The 24,353-nt window shown below is 45.6% G+C and overlaps 1 protein-coding gene across 1 annotated transcript in view; it reads right to left on the bottom strand.

The window, feature by feature from the left end:
* Positions 1-1,699: 1,699 nt before the first annotated feature.
* oprd1a (opioid receptor, delta 1a) overlaps positions 1,700-24,353 on the bottom strand; it is a 58,616-nt gene continuing 35,962 nt past the window's right edge. Inside the window, exons 2-3 of the mRNA XM_056264852.1 lie at positions 2,459-2,814; positions 1,700-2,327 (exon numbers count right to left, since the gene is read on the bottom strand). Coding sequence (XP_056120827.1) covers positions 1,798-2,327; positions 2,459-2,814 — 886 coding nt within the window. The 3' untranslated portion in view covers positions 1,700-1,797. The remainder of the gene's footprint in view (positions 2,328-2,458; positions 2,815-24,353) is intronic.

Genomic DNA, 24,353 nt, shown 5'->3' with positions numbered 1-24,353 from the left:
AGTACAATTATCAGTATCATAAGAGTAAAACAAATATCAAGACTCAGTGAGCTAGTACAACTAGAAAATATCCAGAGGCAAGGCTTCAAAAACACTTAGTCTTGAGTTGTGAGTCATCTAGTAGGCCTATGTTATTTTTGTTTAAGATCAAAATTAATCAATTTAGTCGACTAAATTACTATGATGTATTGCCATTCAAATTCACCAAGCATTTATGAGGTATGTTCAAATAAAATGGCAGAGCCATTTCTTGAAATTTTTTATGGAAATTGACTAAAATGAACCGCTAACAACAATAAGAGATCCAAAATAACAGAATGTACTTATCTATGCACATTCTCTTTTACTACACTTTTGACTTGACAGTACAAGCACAGTGATTATAAAAAGCACTTTCAGCTTCTAAAGGAATATAAGCCATAACACGGATCAAATTGCTCATTGCATTCATTACACGTCAAAATCAAGACATTCAAAAATGATTGTAGGGTCCAAGGGCTATATGATGTTCCACTAATACTCAAAAAAGTCAGTAATATACTAATGTATATCCGGAACTCCAGTAAAAAACAATACTTGTAAATTTTGATCTTGCTTTGTGGACTCAATATATATTTTAAAGTGAAGCCAAGCCAATCTAATGCAGTTTTTGGCATGACATTTAATGGATGATTTCTTCCAACAGTCTAAATGGTAATTTAGAGCGTTTCTTTAGTTTGGTGTACTCTTTGTTTAAGTAAACTTAATTGGAAATGTCCAGGCAACTGAAGGAATTTGCCATGTACACCCCCTCACTGTATACATAAGAGGAATGACAAGTTTTGAAAATAAGTTTGTCTGAAGATGTGTTCATGGACAAATGGAGTAAGTTGGAGAGTTGATGCAGAGTATCACAAGGTGGTCTTCAGCAATAATGGCTAATAATACTTCAATATTATGTCCATAATTTATTTTTCCATATCGCTATGAACCGGTTAAGACCATATACTCTCTGGTCTGCATGTCATATTACACCACCTTTCTCCATTCTGCTCCAATTTAACAGCTGTCTAATCTGGGGCAAGACATATTTTCCCATTATTTCTCCAGAGTTTCACTGGGGGTTAACAGACATTTGAGGAGAGTTTTACATCAATGTCCAATGTTTGTTTTATTTTTCCCCAATGGTCTACAGTCCAATATCTCTGAAAGGCAGAGAAAATTAAATATATAATCAACTGCTGAAAATACGTTTCCTTTTCAGCCAGTGTCCTCCAATTGGACCTCATCTCCACTGTTTCCTTTTGTAGGTTTCAGGTTTCATTTCTTGATGTGTCAGCAATTTATTTTCAGTCACAGAGAGTTTATTCATCTGTTGTTTACAGACTCCATTTCAATGCTTGGTCATTCATTCGGGTTATGTTCTCAGTACCAGTAGGATTTCAGACCCTGAAGGTCCACCAGACCCTGAAAGTCTGATAATACTGATGTAATTTACCCTGTTTTGGACATAACATTGGGCTCAGAAGAGGCTCTGCATTGTGTATGCTAGTTATTTATTCCAAATAATACTGGGGCCAATCCACAATACAAAGTAATAAATGGTGCAGGAGAAGAGCTGCTTAACTCAGTCTCTCTGGTTACATTCTGAATATACAAAACTTGATATATTATTGAGTACTGTGGAGCTGTATGCTTCCCAGGGTGTAGGAAATTCTGTTCCTAGAATTCAGTAGTGGAGATTTGGGTGACCTCAGATTGAAGATCCTGCTGAACTCTTCTGGACTGGGACCCCCGTGGGATCCTCTCCAGGCCTAGTCATACTGGCTTCTTTCCTGCTTCCGAAGGTGCGCAAACTGATACTGGCTCCCTTGTAGCATTTCTTGCTCGGTTAAGACTATTATGGGCAGCTCTGGTTTGGAAGGGTGGGCAGAAGTCTCGGAAGCATCTCTTGAAATTCTCATCCAAGAAAGCATAGAGGACAGGATTGAGGCTGCTGTTGGTATAGCCAAGTGCGATACACAGGTGCCAGCTGGCAATCACAAAGGGGTTCTTTTGGTTGATGTCTACAAGTGTTTTGACAATGATGAAGATGTGGATGGGTGTCCAGCAGATAATGAAGGCAGCCACCACTACCAAAACCATTCGAGTGATTCGACGCATGTTTCTGTCCTTCTCCTTTGAGCCTGAGAGAATTCGGACACTTTTCAAACGTAGGATCATCAGACCATAGCAGATTGTGATAACTAGCACTGGTACCACAAATGCGAAGATAAACACACAAATCTTTGTCACTGTGTCCCAGTACCAGTCTGGATCAGGGAACTTCAGCATGCATACAGTTGCACCTGTTATGGAATAAATGTAAACAGTTTTAATCAGATCTAGAAAGAAGGTGAACTTTGATTTTCTTGGTTATATCAAGACACATCATCCAGCAATTGTTTTTTTTTATATATATATATAAACATATGCTCACCTTGGTTTGTCACTTTGGTAACTGCCATGACCATGATTGGCACTCCTACAGCGGAGGAGAGAATCCAAATGCACACGTTGATGATTTTGGCCTTGACCGGGGTACGGAACTCCAGTGCTCTCACAGGGTGGCACACGGCAATGTAACGGTCCACACTCATCATAGTGAGGGTGAAGATACTGGTAAACATGTTATAGTAGTCAATGGCTATGACAACTTTACATAGAAGCTCACCAAAGGGCCAGGTGTTCATTAGATACTTGGCGCTCTGGAATGGAAGTGTACTAGTGGCCAGTGCATCTGCCAGGGCCAAATTGAAGATGTAGATGTTGGTGGCAGTTTTTAGCTTGGTGTATCTGCAGAGACAGAATCGACAGAGCAGTTTGTTAGAACACATGCATGGGTTGACTAATGATTGAGGGTCCTATACTTTTTATCTATGTGGTTTATGTAAAGTAGCTAAAGGTGATAGTCTTTTTCTAAAGTGTAGAACTTTAGAGGATTTGGTTAGAAATTTGGAAAATGTTTTTAAGTGTCCTGTCTCCAAAACATTCATTCTTAGGCCATGTCCACACTAATACGTTTTCGTTGGAAAACGTATATTTTTCTCTCCGGTTTGGCCTTCCGTCCACACTGAGACGGCGTTTTAAGTCAATGAAAACGTAGCTTTTGCAATACGCTCTCCAAAGCGGATAAATTTGAAAACGCCGTTTTCGCGTTGTAGTGTGGACTGTGAAGCCGGAGGTATTTGAAAACGATGACGTAAGTTTAGTCATGTGATCCATGTTGTACCAATATATATTCATGTTTACCGGTATTGTGCCTGTTATGTGCTATTTACTTTTACACTGTTGCTAAAATATGTTACTTTGCACACTCTTCATATCACAGTACTGCAAAGATGACCGAAAATGTACTGCTTTTCTGTAGCCTAATTTTCATGATGTTAATGTGCCCATGTTATAGTTTTTCACAATTGCTAAGACACATTACTTGAAACCTTCACCCATTTTCTCACAACATTAAACACAAAACCAAATCTTCAAACTACATGCACAAACCCCCTGACTTTTCTGGCAATATCAAACAATTGCTTCAAAACCATTTCACCTGTTTTCAAAATCAAACTAAGCTTTCAGATCATAGACATATCTGTCAATATATAAACAATACAGATCATTCATTAGACACTACATAAATAATGGAGAAAACAGCCTCCGGAGCATGAGGTTGCAGGAAAAAAAAGTATATTGCAAACAGTAAACACATTGTAAAGTTATGTAAAGAAAATAAAAATAAATAAAGCAGTTACATAATTGCAACTTGGTGAGGTGAATATACTGTATTGTATTCTGTTTGTACAGCAGATATATTATTGTAAAGAATATTGTATAGTATTGAAATTAAGTATAATCACTTGCATATTGTACAATAACAGTAGTCCAACTGCAAAAGCCCAAAAGGTCAAATAAAATTCTAAATGAAAAGCATGTTACACTACACAAAAAAAGTCAATGAGAGATTAATTCTACCTCAGCATCAGTTATCCATGTTGGGTCCAGCCTAAGCACTTTGTCCACATCACAGGCAATGTTTAGTACTTCATATTTTCAGGTAAAAATTAAGCTCTCCACCCAAAACCATTCAATCTAGCTGAAAAACCAAACTTGTCTTTGACCTCAGACATGACACACAAGCCCTCCAAAACACACACTCTACAACATAGTCTTACACACTAGTGAGATCAATTCAAAACAAAAATCTCCTTTAGGCAATCAGGTATCATTTTACAGCTCAATATCTATTACAGTATACAACATAAATAGAAGGGTGCAGATACAGTGAAATGCAACAATAAGCTAAAGAGTACTGTAAAGAGATAGTTCAGTCGATGAAAAGCACTAGAAAAGAAAAGCCTATACTGCCAATTACAGTACAGTACAGTAAAAAAAAAAAAAAGTAATTCAGTATCCTTGGCCAAATTGCATCTCAGTACAGATAATGACAATATTTGCCATACTAGAGCAGTTTCTTAGTCCTCTGACATTAGACTTTCTCTCCCTCCCCTAGGCAGTCGTCTCTCAGTTCTGTAAAAATATGAAATGTAAGAAGTGCTTGGCTACAAATCAGTTTTACATTTACGAGTTTGAGGGTGTAAAATATGTGCTACAGAATTTGCTGTACATAGAATAGTGAAAGTTCTCCCATCTAAAGTACTGCTACTGTGTTATACTGTATGTGTAAAAACCCTGTAGATGAGCCTGTAGACCAACTTTCCTCAGGGTCATTCCATGTACAAGTACATGGTCAACTATAGTGCTTTGTATTTCATCAGAAACAAATGTCATTTGACCCCGTCCCATTCATTTTATCCTCTCCTCCTCCTCTTCCTCTTCGTCTCCCACCACTAGGATTCATTGTCCAAAGCACATAATCAACCGTGGCCCATTTATATTATCCTGAGATTCTTATTGGTGTGTCATCAGTTTTACTACTTACAGTTTTTCTGAACTGCTAAAACACATTTCTTGAAACCATCACTCACTTTCTCAAAACCTTAAACACAAAACCAAATTTTCAAACCATATTCAGAGAATCTCTGACTCTTCTGGCTAAATCAAATAATTTCCTCAAAACCATTTTATTTGTGCTCAAAATCAAACTATGCTTTCAGATCATACACAGCGAGTCAATATTATAAACACTACAGATCATTAACTACATCAAATAATGGAGAACACAGAATCCAAAGTATGCAGTTACAGAAAAATAGTGTATTGTAACAAAGTAACCACATTTTTCAAATATAGCTGCAAGCAGCCATTACCGGGGCCAAGCGCAAGAAACAGCAACAGATGCCATCATGGGGGGGAGTGGCAGATCAACTGCAGCAAGGAGCAATTAAAGACATTTTAAGAGAACTTTGGTAAAATGGCTGAAAAATCATATACATTAACTAAAAGTATGATTTAATGGATTATCACTTTCGACCAGTAGCTGGCGCAGTTACGAAATTGATGTGGTGTGGTCAGAGTGAGGTGACAATGACACATACAAAGTTTGGTGTCAATATGTCGAGGCATTGCAGATATAAAGCCTGAATAGTCCTTTTGGCCACATGCCTCAAATATGCTGCTGCAGTATAAGAAAACGGTTTCGTCTATCAACACGAAATCCATAACTTTTATTTAGCACGGTCTGGAAATGATACGATTCGAATTTGGTGAAAATCGGACAAACGGCCTAGGAGTTTGAAAAAGTAGGTATTCAATGAAAATCAAGATGGCGGACAGGAAAATCGTCCAAATACGTCAAACTTGGTATCTATGTTCTCAGCATGACCCAAGGAATCTATTAAGACCATGTCATTACAATAGGCATATTTATTCAAAAGTTATTAGCATTTTTGGAAATTTTATTTAACTTTTGACCAATAGGTGGCGCTAACTCGAAATATTTTGAGTACCTTCAGGGGATGGTGTTGGTGGCAAATTCTGAGTTTCATAATGTTACAGCAATGCATTTAAGTATAGCATTTTACATCACAAAACTGTATTGAAGTCAATGGGAATTTTATGTTTTGTTCTATTATAGCGCCACCAAGAGGCAAAATCCCACAATTTTTTTCATGTGTCCTCAGAATGAGCCCATACATATGCATGCCAAATTTGGTGAAAATATCTCAATTCGCTTCGGAGTTATAGACATAAATATGAAAAAACACGTCAAAATGACTGACACGTGAATTTGATTGAATTTTACTACCCCTTACTATCAATATTTTGGCATTAGGGTATTAGTGTTTAGCCAGCGATCTATGTTTCCAAACTTCTGACGGTGGTTTCGTCTCGATCGGACTAACGGTTTTGAAGATATTGGCAAATGTTTTTAAGCGCTAAATCACAACGCTACACAAACGGTAAGAAGAAACCTAGCATGTTTGGTATCTGTGGACTCGGCAAGGATTCAGGAACCCAACGAGATGACTCCCGTGAAAATAAATCAACCACACCCAGAGTTATATATTTGAAAAATAAATTTTACCACTAGGTTGCGCTGTTTCGAACCTTCTCAGGCTCCTTCAAGGCATCGTACTGATGACCCATACCGAGTTTCGTAACAATTCGTTCATGCGTTCAGAAAATACAGCATTTTAGCACATAATTCAAAATGGCCGACAGCCAAAATCGTCGATCTGGGAAAATTGGATATCAGTCGACTCGGAATGACGCCCTGAATCTAACGAGACCACATTTATGATTTTTGGACAAAGCAATCAGAAGTTATAAGCAAAAATAGCCATATTTCATATCTCCGGACCAGTAGGTGGTGCTGCGACGAAACGCAGCATGTAGCCTCAGGTCATGATTGTGATGACATGTACCAAGTTTGGTCTGAATACAATTAAGCGTTGCGGAGATACAGCCTTACCTCTGTTTTCGCAAGCGCTACGTAAAATTAGTTTGTGTGCGTTTATCGAAAACAGTTAAGCGAATCAACTTGAATTCCATAACTTTTTGTCGGCACTGCCTGGAGATGATCTGGTGCAATTTTGGTGAAAATCGGACAAACCGTCTAAGACGAGTTCGCAAAAGTAGGTTTTTTGGACAATTCAAAATGGCGGCCATATTTTTGTTGATAGGCCTTACGGTTCAAAAGTTATTAGCATAATTTGAGTGAAAGTTGGACAGGTGGTGGCGCTAGAGGCAATGAGTTAGAGACACCAACATTGGTGTATTTAATGTTGGAACTGTCCTCTATCAGAATGTCAAACCATTACAACTTTCCCGCAATCGGTTCTATGGGCTGCCATAGACGCCCAGTCAGAAGAAGAAGAAGAAGAAGAAGAAGAAAAGAAGAGCAGATACAATAGGTATTCGGTGCTTGGCCCCTAATTACGTAAACAAGTATAGTAATGACAACTTACAGTAGTGAGGTGAATAAATTGTATACAGTATACACTGTATACAGTATACACTGAAAGTATAGTATTGTACTGAATATTGTATATTGAATGTCTGTATATTCAGCACTTGTATTCTGTGAAAATACAGTGACCCAACTGCAAAACCCAAAAAGGTTACAGTAAAGAACTCTAAATGAAAAGCATTTTACAGTACACTCAAAAGAGTTGTGCAACTGCAAAATAAAGGTCAGTGAGAGATTTTATTCTGCTTCAGCATCATGTCTTCATGTTTTGTCCTGCCTGAGGACTTTGCCCACGTCACAGACAATGTAATCTCTGCAGGCAAAGGGAAAACCCCTAAAGCATATCCAGCCTTGACAACATTCTCCACACCTTGCTCTTTCTCATCCTCATCCTCTTCCTCCTCTTCCTCTTATATTGTTTCCAACCATTGTTGATATCAACATTCAGTGCAACATTTTGAGTAAATTTTGGCACTCTGAACTGACTTGTATTATGTACAGTTGGTTTGGACACATCATTAGAAAAAAGTGTGAACGTCTCAGGTTACAAATGTAACCTTTGTTCCCTGAGAACAGGGAACGAGACAATACGTCATCGACGTTATGGGGGGAACGCCTCAGGCGTGACAGGTGTCTGAAATCACTATCAAATCACGTCAATCACATTGACCGGCGACAGCCCGTGAATCATTAGCGTGAATGATTAACGTGCGACCTGGAAGTATATAAGGGCGCCTTGCAAACATGACAAATCACCTTATCGTCTGAAGGGACTGTACGGCAGGCAAGCCCGAGGCATGGCAGGGAGACGTATTGTCTCGTTCCCTGTTCTCAGGGAACAAAGGTTACATTTGTAACCTGAGACGTTCCCTTTCGAAGGGAACTCAACAATACGTCATCGACGTTATGGGGAACGATATACCCACGCCGCCATGCTGAGGGGAGTGCATGCCCTCAGGCAGTGACAACTGTCCGAACCAGCAAATTCAAATGAAATGCTAGAACCACTCACCCTCAGGTCACACTGGGCTGTCAGTGACAGCATTCCCTACGGTCATAGCCCAAGCTATAAGCCTAACAGGAAAACCTCCACAAACATAGTTAAATGAAACCTACCTGGGCCTGCTCAAAGGCCTAGGACCACAACTTCAATTAGAAGGGGCCCCTTCTAGGGAATGTGGCTAGGGAATCCGAAGGAACCCCAGCCAGTCACTATTCAGGGGAACGTACTCACCCCGATATGCCACCAGGACGGCCTGACCTGGCGTCAGATACATAGACACTTAGTCTGGCCACTTCCTGTCTGTCCGAAGACAGAGCCTCTGGAAAAAAACCTTAAGTAAGGCATCCAACCCGAGGGACTGCGACGCTGGCAGTGAACCACTCGGCCCGGATCTCAGAGACGGGATATCCCGGAGAGTATGACTCAGCATAGTGCTTTATGACCCTTGCTAGCGAGGGGAGTTTCTCTACTCGATCCATGGATCAACCCAGTGTTTGCAAACACTGAGGAGGTCTGTGAAGGCCTAAGGACTGATCTAACTGGGAGGCCTCACGAGAGGCCTACGACCGTCTGACCAGACTCAGGAGTCCGCGTGCTCACAGTGACCCTCAATGAGGGGAGCATATGGTCCCCCTGGTAGGCAAAACCAGGCTTTAGGCAGGAAAGAGGTTCCGAGAGGGAACCAGCAGCAGAGAATGAACACTTCAGTCGAGCCAGGGCGCAAGCTCGCCTTCAGCAGCTGCCTGATAAGGCCAGCTGAAATGATAGCAAGAGGCCACTAGCTTCCTGAACCCAGCACCGCTAGGGAACCACTCACAAGGAGGCCTGGTGAGGCCTACTACCTGATAGCAACAGTATGTGGGACCACAACTTCAATTAGAAGGGGTCCCTTCTAGGGAATGTGGCTAGGGAACCCGAAGGAACCCCAGCCAGTCATTATTCAGGGGAACGTACTCACCCCGATATGCCACCAGGACGGCGTGACCTGGTGTCAGAGCTTAGACACTTAGTCTGGCCACTTCCTGTCTGTCCGAAGACAGAGCCTCTGGACACTTGCCTTAAGTAAGGCATCCAACCCGAGGGACTGCGAAGCTGGCAGTGAACCACTCGGCCCGGATCTCAGAGACGGGATATCCCGGAGAGTATGACTCAGCAAGTGCTTTCCAACCCTTACCAGCGAGGGGAGTTACTCTACTCGATCCATGGATCTACCCAGTGCTCGTGTTACAAACACTGAGGAGGCCTGTGAAGGCCTAAGGGCTGATCTAACTGGGAGGCCTCACGAGAGGCCTACGACCGTCTGACCAGACTCAGGAGTCCGCGTGCTCACAGTGACCCTCAATGAGGGGAGCATATGGTCCCCCTGGTAGGCAAAACCAGGCTGTAGGCAGGAAAGAGGTTCCGAGAGGGAACCAGCAGCAGAGAATGAACACTTCAGTCGAGCCAGGGCGCAAGCTCGCCTTCAGCAGCTGCCTGATAAGGCCAGCTGAAATGATAGCAAGAGGCCACTAGCTTCCTGAACCCAGCACCGCTAGGGAACAGTATGTGGTCACCTACAGGGAGGCCTAGAGAGGCCTACTACCCAATAACAATAGTACGTGGGGAACTCACCCTCAGGGAGGCCTGGTGAGGCCTACTACCTGACAGCCATAATATCTGGGAGCTTTTTCTGCTACCCGATAGAAAGTCAGGCTAGCTGTCCAGTTGTCTGTCCTTGGGCTTGTCTCCAGGGAGGCCTGGTGAGGCCTACTACCTGACAGCCATAATATCTGGGAGCTTTTTCTGCTACCCGATAGAAAGTCAGGCTAGCTGTCCAGTTGTCTGTCCTTGGGCTTGTCTCCAGGGAGGCCTGAGGGGCCTACTACCTGATAGCAACTGGTAGCTGAGTCCGGGTGACAGTTCCAAGGCGGCCTGCTAAGGCCAGCCAGCTGGGGACTCGCCTATCAGGGAGGCCCGGTTGGGCCTACTAGCTGATAGCAAGTCAAATCTGCAACAAAGGAACACTGTTGGGAACCATACTACACCAATGTAACTATTGGGCCCACCCACAGGAGGCCTAGTACGGCTAGCTACCTGTAGCAGCTATAAAGTATGTCCCACAATGTTGGGACTCACCTCAGAGGAAGCCTGTTTAAGGCCTACTACCCACCGGTGAGTCAACTGCCCGAACCACCAAGGCCAACCAACTCTCTCGAGAAGTAGCCTATAGCGCCCTCTTGGGGCCTGCTCATACAAGGAGGCCTGCTGAGGCCTACTACCTGATGGCGCAGCCTTCGTTGGCAGATAAGCTGTTTACACAGCGCCTACAGCATCCTGGTGCCTAATCACATTGCCCATGGCAATGTACTCAGCATAGAGAGCTAATACCCTTAGAACAAGAGGAGTACAACATACGCCACTCTGCCTCAGTGGAGGCCCCAGTTAGTCAGGGGCCTACCATCTATGCATGGGCATCAGCACAGGGCAATGCTCTGGCTTCAGGGGAGCGAACTTCGACCAAAGAAGAAGTGAAGGCTTACTTCATACTCAACCCGAGCCATAGTAGTGCGAGGTAGGATAAAAACAGAACTGGGAGTGAAGTGCTAAGACCTACCCTGAATCACAGGGGAATACTTCACACCTCACCCTGAGTTTACCAGGGTGCGGGCCTGCCAGCGGCTCTAGGGGTAACAGAAAAACATCTGTGCCCAACCTAGGGGAGTGGGGCTTGAATGAAAGCCAACCACCTACAACCCACAGCCTGAGCAGTAGCTCAGCAATGTATTAGTGAAGCCTACACTGGCGGCCTAAATCCGTAGGCCAGTTCTGCACGGCAGGGTCGGGCAGGAGACTCAGTCTTCTTCGTGAAGCGAAATACGGCCTAACCCTGCTCAAAAAGACTTATATACCACGGAGGCCTAACTGAGGCCTACCATGTCCTTATAAACCATCCTCTGCACCACGCTGCATTACTCTAGTCACCCCAGAATGCAGAGAAGGGGGCGGGCCTTGGCCTAACGACTCCCATGGGAGGAAGCTGATTATACAGGGATGCCAAAACCTACATTCACAAAGTGAAGGGTCAGAGGAAGAAATGCTAATTTTAGCAGAACGCCTCTAATATCCCTGGCACAGCCTAGGCCAGCTACAGAGGCGGCCCTGGTGAGGGCCAGCCTGTAAGCATAGATCTATCTGAGGGCTCGTACCTTAGTACTTTGACATGACCCCATAACTCTATACAGGGAACGCGGTCTGTAGAGAGAAACATTTTATTTTTTAAACATAAAAAATACTCTTCAAAAGACCGGCAGCTCACCTGCGGCGTGCGAAGTAAGACCTAATTTTTCAGACAGTTCTTTTAAGAACCTGGGATCCGCCACTTCACAAGCCTGAAAGGGGCGTTTCCAAAAACCAAACCTAGGTGGGCCGTCAGAACATAGTTCTCATCACAGGCCCATCCCCAGGCCTGATGTAATGAACGCCTGGAGGTCAGGAGAGGGCAGAAATGTCGTGACCCTCCGGGGAGGTTATCCATCACCGACGCTGTGTGCGCTTGCGCTGGATAACCTCCCTCAGATCTCTCCTGTTGCGGGAGTCACGCCTTCTCTGCGACCTGCTCCTTGAGAGAGGGGGCGCACGAGAGGCGACACTGGCTCGTTGACCCTGCATACGGTCCTTAGACCGTGAAGGGCCAGGCCCACCCGCTTGCCGGGGTACGGACGCGGATCTCAGCGGCATGCAGGTTTTAAACGCTGCTGAGCGCGCCTTCGCCTCCCTGAACTTCCCCACCACCGCCTCCATGGAGGTGCCGAAGAGTTCGGAAGGCGAAACCGGCGAATCGAGGAGAAAGGCTTTATCTTTCTCCCCGATGTCGACTAGATTTAACCACAGATGCCTCTCCGTGGCCACCATCGCCGCCATCGACCGTCCGATCGCGGCAGCGGTTTGCTTGGTAGCCCGGAGAGCCAAGTCTGTGGTGCGGCGCAGCTCAGCCACCGCCTCAGGGGACATCCCTGCCCCCTGGTCGAGATCCCCCAGCAGGTCGGCCTGGTACGCCTGCAACACTGCCATGGTATGTAGTGCAGCACCGGCCTGACCTGCTGCCGTGTATGCTCTGCCATTCAAACGAGCTGTTGTCTTCAGTGGTTTGGATGGCAGGGTTGGAGCTTTCAGTGTCGCTGCCCGCCCAGACACGAGATAGTTCGCGAACGTCTCGTCAATGGGCGGCATGGACACGTACCCGCGCTCTCCGATCCCCTCAACATCAGCGAAACTAGCCCGCTGATGTCGGTGGATACGGGCAGAGTACGGGTTCTTCCATGCCCTCTCGATCTCCATATGGAGATCAGGAAGAAATGGAAGGCTCACCTGAGCTGGTGGTGTATGGCCGGGGAGAAAACGATCGTCGAGCCTGCCGCGAGCGGTCTCTCCTCTAGCGCGCCGCCAAGGCAGCTGCAGCCTATCGGCAGCGCGCCCCATCACATCCACCAGCTCTGCATACACGGGGCTGGATGGCTGAGGAGGTTCAGGATCTATTTGATCATAAATCTCCTCAGCCATCTCCTGCGCGTCCTGAAGAGCATCAACTGCATGTACAGTCGGTGAATAGTCTTCCCCATCGACCTGCAGTTCACCCTCGTCAGTCGTCGAATCATCTGAGAGGTTTACAGCCCTCTCGAGGCGATCGACGAGCTCCATCTGGGAGCCCCATGATGTAAGTCGCCGCTCGGCCTCGGCACGAGCGGGACCCGCACCATGAGGTCCAGACGCTGAACCCCCCTCACTCGAGAAGAGGGCCAGACGAGAGCGGAGCGTTTTAAGGGAAAAACACTCGCAGTTCGCACAGAGGGTTCCCTCGAGAACCTCCCGTGCGTGCTCTTCACCCAAGCAAAACACGCACAGCTCGTGTGTGTCGGCCGGTGTCAGAAACCTCGGACACGGGTCGGCACACTTACGAAAACAATCAGTTTTAGCTGTGCGTTTCATTCTTACCTTTTTTTTTTTTTTTTTTTTTTTCGTATATCTGAATAGCGTTTCAAACAAACAGTCCCTGAAGACGATGAGCTGATTTGTCATGTTTGCAAGGCGCCCTTATATACTTCCAGGTCGCACGTTAATCATTCACGCTAATGATTCACGGGCTGTCGCCGGTCAATGTGATTGACGTGATTTGATAGTGATTTCAGACACCTGTCACGCCTGAGGCGTTCCCCCCATAACGTCGATGACGTATTGTTGAGTTCCCTTCGAAAGGGAACAATTTTGAGTCGTTGTGTGTAAACGATGACAACTGTGTTGCAGTTGTGTTTAACTTTTGCCTGCCTGTGTTTAGCGGTTTGAAACATAAGTGCATCACAGTGCGAAATGTGTTTTAGTGAATGAGAATGTGTTTAGAGTTTTGCAAAAAGAGTGCATGAGATTTGCAAACAGTGTTTTAACTACCTGAACTTGATTCAGTTTTTCTGAATTGCTAAAACACTAAACCTCATTCTCTGAACCAAATTCTCAATAGCCTAAACCAATTTGTCGAATAAATCACTCTTTCTGTAAAACATCAAACAAGTTCAGGTAGTTAAAACATCCAAACACCAGGCTTAGCTAGATAACAGCACTGTACAAAAAGGCTCAGGTTATTACCAGTAAATAACTACAAGTGAGCATTTTTTTTTATACGGTCATCTGCTGAACACCTTACCAAACTGATTAGGAAGGCCAGCTACACAGTACAAGACTTAAGGCCCTTTCACACCAAGGACGATAACTGTAATGATAACGATAAAGATATAGTTCTAAAAATCGTTCTAAATATAAAAGATCAGCAGAGTCCACACCACAACTATAAAGATAACGGCACAGAGAAACTATATAATTTCACTTTCATAACGTTTTTTTTTTTTTTCAATCTGATGAATGATAAAAACGTTGACAGCCAATCAGAATTCATCCTGCTTTAAAGAACTCAAGCATTTAAAGCAGGAGACGATAGTTATCTTTATAGTTAGCGTTCTTGGTGTGAATGGGCCTTTAATCTAGATTCACTGGAGACAGTCTCTTTTTCTCTCACAATACTCTACTACTCAATAATACTCTAATACACTAATAACTTCACTGCAACAGCCAAAGACGTCGTTGCTAGTTCCAAAGAGATATTTTTTTAATTGAAATGGAGGCCCGGGAGCATATGGAGGCCCGGGAGCATCTGTTTAAAGAAAGTAGTTCCACACAAGATGTTTTTTTTTAGACTCTCTTTAGTTTTTTCTTATTTATTTAGATACATGTTCAGTCAAACTGTCGTATAAACGCAATATCATACCCGCATTCATACGATTTGGCTCTTTATCAGCACATCTGTGATATAGAGCCATAATGCACTCCTGCTTGAGTCATATTGCGCATAATATAGATATGTCAGTAGTGTATTGTACATTTGGTTGTATTGCAAATTGTCTGTTGGATGTTTTCCATCCATCCATCACAGCACTTCTTATGTCCCTGTAGTTAATTATTTTGTTGTATTACTCTTATCTTAATATTAACTTTTAAATAAGTAAAAGCATCTGCTAACTGGGCAAATTTATGTAAATGTCTTCTAAAATGCATCTTATTAACAATCGCTCATGGTTATGGAGACATGCTAATAGATTGCACCACTCAAACATGGTTATGGAGACATGCTAATACATCCCTTCATCATTATTAACCTTTCTTTACCATTTTGCTGTCATTTCATATGCATCATGTGCTCGCAAAGTGAAAAATTAGTTTATCCCAAGGCAACAACATGGAATAAACTGTTTTTTTTTTGTTCCAAATATGTATTCACAGAATAATTTGGTCTTAATTAATTAGATTTATTAGCATGCTCTGCTAAAAGTGTAACTGTAAATGTAAATTGTTAATTCTTTTTGGACCACTGTCAAAGCTCTCACAGCACACCATCACCATTTGCCTACTATGCATGTTGCATTTATCAGACGATGGAACAAAATAAACAAAATGCTACAATGGAAAAGAAAGCACCACCTGTGTAGATATAGTTTATTGTTTGAAATGCAATTTATGTTCCTCTATAAATAAAAAATTTAAATAAAAAACTGCAATATACATGTGACTCAAAAAACAGTAAAGAGATTTTTCATCTTGTGTTAAAACTTCATCTTGCCTGGTACAGGTCAATGAGGCATAACATAACAGCTTAGCTGTTAATATGAATACAGCTGGTATTATATAATAGTTATGCAAGTGTGGATCTCATATCTTGCCGATCAGTAAATTGCAGTACAGACAACAGGTTGTGAATGTGGGTGTTTTGTGCAATGCAGGAGTGATGTGATTTCCCAAAGGAGAGGAGCATTTTCAAGGACTATATTACAGCTCCATTTATTTCTCCCAGTCGTACGTCTGGTTGACATGAATCTTAACCTCAAATCACTGGAGATTAAGACCCCCAGTGAAGTCTTTTATTCATACATAATATTTGAGAATGTAATTGCAGAGCTTTTTTTATTTATTATGTGTGTGTGTTAATTGACATGATCAAGTTAATGGCCACACAAGTGCAGTATCAAGATTGAATTAAGTTCTTCCTTTAGCCCAAGAACAAAAGATTACTTTGAAATGTGCTTCAGAAAGAAAGGGGGAAAACACTCATTTAAATAAATTTATGTCATCCTCAAGGCATGCGATTGGATCTTCATTTTCCCAGGTAATTGGCAGCTATGTAAATGTCTATGAATCACATTTAGTCCGAGGAGAGCTGTAGAAAAAAACATCTCATCTCATGCCTATTCCCAGAGCAATTGTCCAGAGCAATTGTCCAGAACAATTGGCAGTGCAATATAGGCTTTTGCATTCTCCACTTTCTTTCTATATTCATCTGTAGCTATCAACACAAGCCTACTCACTGCTCAGTGAGATCTAAAGCATTTACAGTAGTCAAGGTGTCTGGAAGGATAAGAGTATATTTGAGAAAAAGACATGAGATGACTTTGCTTGAAAAAAAAAAACAGATTACCTTGCGTTAATAATGTTTTTTATTATGTACACCTTTATCCTTTCAAAGTCAAAGCTGAACTGCATGTGCTCTTTTCAGTTTTCTCTTGTTAACCATCACTTTGAATCCCTAACAACAGCTGAAATTGTCCTCACTTTGTGCCAACCCAGCAGCCAAGCATGTTAATCCACGGTCAAGAAAGCATTCATCTCTTGACATCTCCGACATTCAGCTGAGATTCAGCTGAGTTGAGCAGTTCCTGTAAACACCAGTGGGATGAAGAGATTTAGATGACCTGTGTTCTGAGGACACAGTCTGAGGAGGATTCACTGAAAAGCTGCAGAACTTTATCGTGTGATGTGACACTGCAAAAAAAAAAAAAAAAAAAAGGTCTGGTCACATCTATTGTTGTCTTTTCAATAGGAATCCATGCAATTTGGAATTTTGTGTGAAGGTGAAAAATTTCCCCACGTGGATTTTGCAAGATGTTCAAGTTGTTTGAGAAAGGTCACTTCGTATTGCGTAGCAAATACGCAGTGGGGAAACTCCTTTCCTCGAGAATATTGAAGCTTATATTTTAAAATGCAGTGCAGCTGCACAGCAATACCAGCCGAGCTACTAGCTCGCCCATTGGCTGTGCTGAGGCAACTGCACACCCAATGGCGAGGTAGCTCAGACGCGCAAACTTGGCGCCAAGCTTGGCGCCAAGCACGTCAGAGCACGCGAGAATGGGCATAGCTAAATCTATAAAACCCGCTCCATTTCGCCATTATACAGATTTCAGCGACCTTTCACGTCTAATTTATCTCCTTCAGCAACCTTTCACGTCTCTTTCTCCTTTGAGAAGCTTCGCCGCCGAATCAAGCCAAAAAGCTAGAATGAGCCTTATTGCAGCGGATCAGCGCCTTTTCTTCGAAGGAAGCCGCTCTCTTCTGTCGCCGTTCTCCTGCGGCCATCCGGCGACTACGCAATATCCTTTCTCTGCATACTGTGTGTTCGCCACTGCGACACAGTTTTCTGAAAGAGCAATTTTCTGAGATCGTGCTCGAGCACCATCTTTGGCTAAACCTCACCGACATCAAAGAGGCGTTCCTCGACTCACCAGTCTCTACCATCTGTAAAGGGGTTCACAGAGCATTTCACCGAGGCACAGAAGTCCTCACAAGGTATGCGTGTAGCTTGTACACTGTAGAACTTCCTGCCCAAACGCTCCAGTTCTGCTTTGAGCCGACCCAAAAGGATGCCGCCTCCTCAGCTAGCGAAGCCAGCGTCTCGGGTTTCTCAGCCCCGCCCTGCGGCTGATACCCAGCAACGCTCACGACCGACTAAATGCTATCCACACCCGCGGCCACAGGGCCCCCGACCCAAGATTGTGTTGGACCCTGAGCCTCCTAAGACTGGAGAGAAAAGAGAGGGCCTGAGTCTCGCTGCGGCCGGACCACCCTCAAAGATAGCTCGCTCAAAACTCACAGCTCCCTGTTTAGCTCGGGCGGCTAGAGATTTTTATACTGTAGTCAAGGGGTACACTGGGGTATACTGTACAAACAAACCCTGTTTTTACAGCGACCCCAATAAAGCACAAAAAGAGTATGTTTTAAGCACACAACACCCGGGTAACCGGTCTATGTGCACAAAACACAAATCACGGGTAATAGGTCCCCCATGCTAGGTGACCCATCCCCAGTTTTCATTCAACCCCTATCCACATGGGCCAAGGCCTGACAGGCCATTCCCGAAGTGTCAAATTGGGTAATGAACACTATAAAGCGAGTTTACTCACTCCAATTCGCTCGCAGACCCCCGCGCTTTCAGGCGGTCGTCGAGACTTCGGTGAGAAGCAGAACTACTGTTCCTACAGGACCATTGGGAAAGCGTTCCCTGTACAAGGAAGGAAGGGACGCTGCGGAAGCCACATCCTGCCTGCAGGGAGGTAACGTGGAGAATACACATGAACTGGACGGTTGACCGGGCAGTACAACATATCGTCGCTGCCCGATGAAACTCACGTATGTCCAAAACGGTTACTTTTCAGGAAGTGAAAAAAACACGTAATTTCAAAAGCAGTTGAACGTAGCGTTGTCATACTTGGTACGACAACTTTAAATGTAACCATATTCTTGCCAGTGTAATGATATAATCCACATTTGACCAAAATTGAGTTTAAATGGACATACGTGCATATTTTACAGTAACGGTGGTCGATACGCGTTTTTCCGATCATTAATTAGAATGACCCAGTCGCGTTTCATATTGACAGATGAATAGGCTACGCTCAGTTTATTAAATAGCCTACGTCTCAGTTTATTATTACGCTCAGTTTATTATATGTCTCTTGCAAACTATGAATCAATACACTGACATGGCAATGATAGACTGATACTATGAGGGGAAGCACAGGCGAAGCTGCTACTTGGGCGCAGAGATCAGCTATCAAGCAACACCTGAAATAAAGCTTGCAAATTTGTTGATGAAAACATTGATTAAAATGAAGATACAATTTATACAAAACGAAATTTTCAAGCAAAAAATAATATTCGAAGATCGCTGGGTATTATTTGATTATTAGCATGTGAGCAAAGCGGAGCGGTGTGACGCTTATAAGTTAAAAAACTTAAACATACGGTAACGTTTCATATTTATGTTTAAATAATACAATGTTATTTTTTTTATTTCATCTATGTTGATTATATGAAAACGGAACCGCATGAGATTAGTAAGATAGGATCATAAGATGACCAATAGGCCTATATCGGAAAACATTTGGAATGGGTTAGATTTTGATCTACTAAGTTTTGTTTTGTAGAAAGCCTTTCTTTAAAATTTATTTCGTTTTGTATAAAAGTTGTGAAATCATGTCATCTGATTTTCACGTATATCCATTTGGTGTCAAAGCTGTCAATCACGCCGCGTATCTCCCACCCTGTGGATGCATCTCGCCGGTCTCGTGAAGTTTCGAAGCACTGCTACTTGGGCACAGAGATATCACGCAACACCTGAAATAAAGCTTGCCACAAAGAACCGGCGAAAGTAATGATTATGCATGAAACATTTGAATTGTTGATAAAGTTGACGATGCAGACTCGCCATCTTCGCAGTAGTGAATGCGCCTATAGAGAGAAATGCACACTTCATATGAAGTGCTTATTTATTAATCCAGGCAAATTTGTTGATGAAACATTGATTAAAATGAAGATACAATTTCATTGGTCATTTGGATAATGTGAAGCATGCTGTATACGGAAATGAACCTGGACATTATATCCGTCAAAAAATCTCAAAATCGGCAAAATGGACATACGCGGTTTTCATCGGACAGCGACGATATGGAATGTCACTGGGGTGGCTCCAGCCTAAGACAGGGGGAGACTCAACCAGACAGTGACAGCAGAGCGGACTCTGCCAAGGGAAGACACAGGCTCGCCGCAGGGAGCCGTACAGTGGAAGAATACACATATGGGATCGCCGTAGGGATCACAGCTTATGGACCCAGCCTAACACAGTGATATACGAGTGATAGGCCTGGCTTCGGACGTCCCGCCACGTCCGTTGCCGAATGGTATGGAGGAACTCGACAGGGTTCGGCTAAAAAAGGGGAACTCAACTGGAGCAAGAATTGCGCACGTATCCAGTCCATGAGAGGGGAATGGCGCAGCAAGCCGACACAACGAAACAGGCTTACAGTGAAACTGGCTTCATGTGAAGGGAGCCCACGGGAAGCAGCGGTTCGACTAAGGTGTCGCCCAGCCCCCAACTCTAGAATATCTGTCAGCGAAGCACTCTGTGTCAACGCCTAAGCGGGAGCATTTAAGAGGAGCTCACCACCTAAGGTGGACATGTGCATCTCGGGAATTTCACCAAGATGAAGGCAGCCACATTTTCAGTGGGCCAACCTCGCTTGGAAACAGCCTTCCCTCTCTGCTGATTTCCTTAACAGATAAGAGCTGGTCTGAGGTCCCAAGGCTTGCATTCTGTGCACGTATGACCTCAATGAAGCGGACAGACAGAGAAAGCCAGGGCTGGGTCTGCCTCCTCCGGGGCAGTGCTTGCAGGCTCACCACCTGGTCCCAGTTTAAGGGAGAGGTAGGAATCTTGGGCACATATCCAGGCCGGGGTCTCAGCTAATGAGAGATAGCCGGCCTGAATTCCAGGCACAAGTCGTTGACCGAAAGCGAGCAAGTCCCTACCCTCTAGTAGAGACCATGCGAGCAGGAGAACTGTTTAAAAACAGAATTTTTAACTCACTGCCTGCAGTGGCTCAGGGGCGGACTCTGCAGTGCAGTAGCACCAGAGATCGGCCCAAGAGGATAAAGAGGGGAACAGGGATGACACTTGCTCCCTCCGGAACCTGACGATCAGGATGTGCTTCCCATGCTTCTGCATATGATGTTCGTCATCATATTGAGGGTGAAGGAACAGGCTACTCCAACCCAACTTGCCGGAAAGAGAGCACTGAAATGACCGAACACTCTCAGGATCTCCTCATGGAGAAAAGAGTCATTCAACGAATAGGTTCCACTTCTAAGTTAGCGAAGCACAACTGCCTTATCTAGAGGGGGTGCTTGCAGAAGTGATGGTCACTACCACATATCCTTATGGTAGCTACCTGAACCTCCCTGTCCAGTTTTTTGAACGCGGGTGCCATCATGCCCCGTCCCTAAAATGTATTCAGGTCAAGTCAGGAAGGCTGTCGACGGAACTAGATCTGGTTGGGCCAATAAGGGGCAACTATCAAAACCTGTTCCACTCCTGACTTAGCACAGTAGGTGCAAGCGACATGCGCGCACAAGACAGGAGCACTGCTCAACACTAAATGTGAAGATCACTGAGCTTCAGGAGCATCTTTGCTCAACACCTGAGTGTAATGAAATTCACTGAGCTTCAGGAGCATTTCTGCTCAACACCTGAGTGATGAAAATCACTGAACTTGAGCAGCGCCAAGCGATAATGAATCGCATAGCCGCTTTTTTAGAAGGCTCACTGGGGAATGCATTTCTGCGGGGCCAGTGTCTGTCCAAGGGATGTCCACTCAGATAGAAACACAACTGGCAGAGGGACGAATCCAGAGAGGCAACAGTTGTAACTCTGCGGCCCCGAAGTGGTCCCTGCCCAGCTGGACCGCCAGGGGATGGAGTCTCCACTCTCCCTGGCCATAGCTGCCGTGAGGCTCGTTGGCAGCACGATTGAGCAGGCTGTAAGAATTTTATAGTGGAATGAAGCGACCTCCAAGAAGGAGGTGACGGGCGAGTTGTGACATGCGAGGGAAGCTTAGCGCAACGGTCACGATGTTGTCTTTTCAGACCAGTACCAGCTCGCTGAGCAGCGGTGGCTCAAAGCGAGGTGAACTGCCAACTCGAGGTAACGAATACCAATGCAGTCAGAGGTTGCCCAGGCCTCCATTAAAGCATGCCCTTTGTACATGGTCCCTCAGTCGGTGTTAGTGGATCTGAAGGTCTGAACATGGGCTGAGAGTTTGGCGGCAGGCCGGGGTGATCTTTTATCACACAGGGCGTGCCGCTCTGCCACGGTCACCTCGGGACTCGATCATAAAACTAGTGCTGAAGTGGTCTTCATATAGAGGGAGCCAAGCGGCTCTGGAGCCTCTGAAATTTTTTTCAGTGAGACCCTTTCTCACTTCTAGCACTAGCCTAACAGACTCTTCTTGAAGAGACATGTTGGACCGAGTCCTTCTCCTGAACTGAAAAAGAGATACTCAGCCCGTGGGCGAGATTACTCTCTCCCAGTTGACCTGAAGACCCAACTGGCTATGGAGCACTGGAAGGGTAGGACTTGTACTGATACTTGCATTTCTGTGTAGTAATTGAACGGAGGCTTTCGAAAAAGGGCCAGTTTCAATTGACACAGGTCCATGATGGCCATAACCCACCACATATCTAGGGTGCAATGAAGTACGGGTTTAAAGAAACCGGTCTTCATATCGGCTGGAGGAGAGGCTACATTGCGTCCTTCGCCAGTAGGACTGTGACGTGCGCACACAGGACAGGAGCAGCGTTCAACACGTAGGTGTGATAAATATCACTAATCTTAGGAGCATCTCAGCTTAACACCTAAGTATGATGAATATCACTGAGCCAGGGCGAAGCCAAGCGAAATGAATCGCAAGCCGAGTCTGCTGGTAGTTTCGAGGCCAGCTGGATTGGTAGGAAGCATCTTCAGGCTTACACACACCGTGCCAGGGGCTAGGGAACCACAGACGTACCCGAGGTGGGGCAGCGAGGTGGAGGACAGGGACCCGGCTCGGAAGGCCCGGAGGCGGCCCGAAGCAGGTTCTGAGTGTGGTGCACGACACTTACCTGTCTCCACGAGACGGCCAGGGATGCGTGAGAAGGCGGATGACCGGGTCCTCGAACCGCACCCAGCTGCCGTGCTGGCAAACAAGAGGGGACTGAGGGGTTCAATGCTTTACAGGGTCGCACACTGACAGACTTGCCCTCTTGGGACCCAGGAACAGAGGAATTTGCTCTTTCTTTTAAGTGTGGGTTCCGCTTATTTTGGGAGCAGCGGTGGAACAGACACAACTCCAAGAGCATCCTCCTCCATTCCTGAGCGGCCCGCTCCAGAATGCTTTCGCTGTCGCTTGCCACTTGGCTTGGCAACGCCAGGCTGGGCGTCCCTACTGCGGCCGGCTCCATGCTGAGGCCTGGCTGGAGGCTGCTGCGGAGGCCCAGCGGGAGCGGCGGCAAGGGAACACCCTCGGCGACGAGCAGGCGGAGGAACTGCCACCGGCGGGGAGGTGGAGCAGCAGTGGGCCGCCGGGGCAGGATGTGCCGGATGGCCTCCGTCTGTGCTTGGGCGGCAGAGAACTGTTGGACGCAATTCTCTGCCGCGTCGCCGACCAGCCCAACCTGAGAAATTGGGGAGGCCAGGAACCAAACCTTGTCCGCATCCGCCATATCAACCAGGCTGAGCCAACGATGGCGCTCCTGGACCAGTAAGGTGGACATCGCCAGACCAATCGCGCACGCCACGACACTCGTGCCCCGGAGGGCGAGGTCGGAAGCACTGCGGTGCTCACCTATGAGTGCACGGTCTGGGCTACCCTCGTGCATGTCCATGGGTGCCCCGGCCTGACAGACCTGTAGCAGCGCCATGGCAGACAAGAGGAGGCGGCTTGCCCACAGGCTTTGTAAGCTCTGCCCGTCGGAACGGATGAGAACTCACAGGCCTTAGGGGAGAGACAAGGATCCCCCCAAAAGGCAGCGGCCGCCGGACACAGGTGCACCTGTGTCGCGACAGACCGCTCCACTGGAGGGATAGCCTCGCAACCCTTCACTGCTCCTCCATCAAGGGTAGTGAGGGGGAAAAGCTATGCAGGCAGTTTCTGGCAGAGAAAGGTGCCGTCCACAACCTGGTAAGCATGCACTTCATGAAAGAAAAGCACTGGGGCAGCGAGCTGAGAACCAGCCCCGAGATACTAATCCTCCAACCGAGACTGAACGGGACACGGTGGAGGGTTCCACTCGAGCCCGGCAGCCTAGGAGACCCGTTGCAGCGTAGCTGACATTTCTGGATCTGGCTCGTGCAATGTTACAGTCCCAGAGGGAGATAACACAGCCGAGTCGTCAACTCCAGAGGCCAGCTCACCCTCCGATGCTGCTATCAACATCTTATCCTCTGGGGGAACCCCAATTGAAACGGCTGATCGGTCCATTACAGAGGGACCAGCACGTCTAACAGGAATTCCATCGGCTGCGGTGTGATGGAGGAGTGAGGAGCCCACAGGAAATGGTTACCGGGCGAGACATCCATCACTATCCTCCGATCACCCATCCCACATGGCACCCAGGGGTGGGGCATGGTAATGGGGACTCGCGCTTTGCGGACGAAGGCGAGTCTCGATCTCAACACCACGACAGTCCTATTCCCTCAATGGGAACATGAACCGTCCACAAAAGCTGCTTCAGCGTGCTGTAAGTCCAAACACGTGATGCAACAATTGTGATCGTCAGAGAGGAAAAGGGAATGACCGCATC

The sequence above is a fragment of the Rhinichthys klamathensis genome, unplaced genomic scaffold, assembly GCF_029890125.1.
Source record: "Rhinichthys klamathensis goyatoka isolate OS25496 unplaced genomic scaffold, OSU_Roscu_1.1 h1tg000225l_1, whole genome shotgun sequence".
NCBI classification, from domain to species: Eukaryota; Metazoa; Chordata; class Actinopteri; order Cypriniformes; family Leuciscidae; genus Rhinichthys; species Rhinichthys klamathensis.
This window is presented reverse-complemented; position numbering and strand designations above follow the sequence as displayed.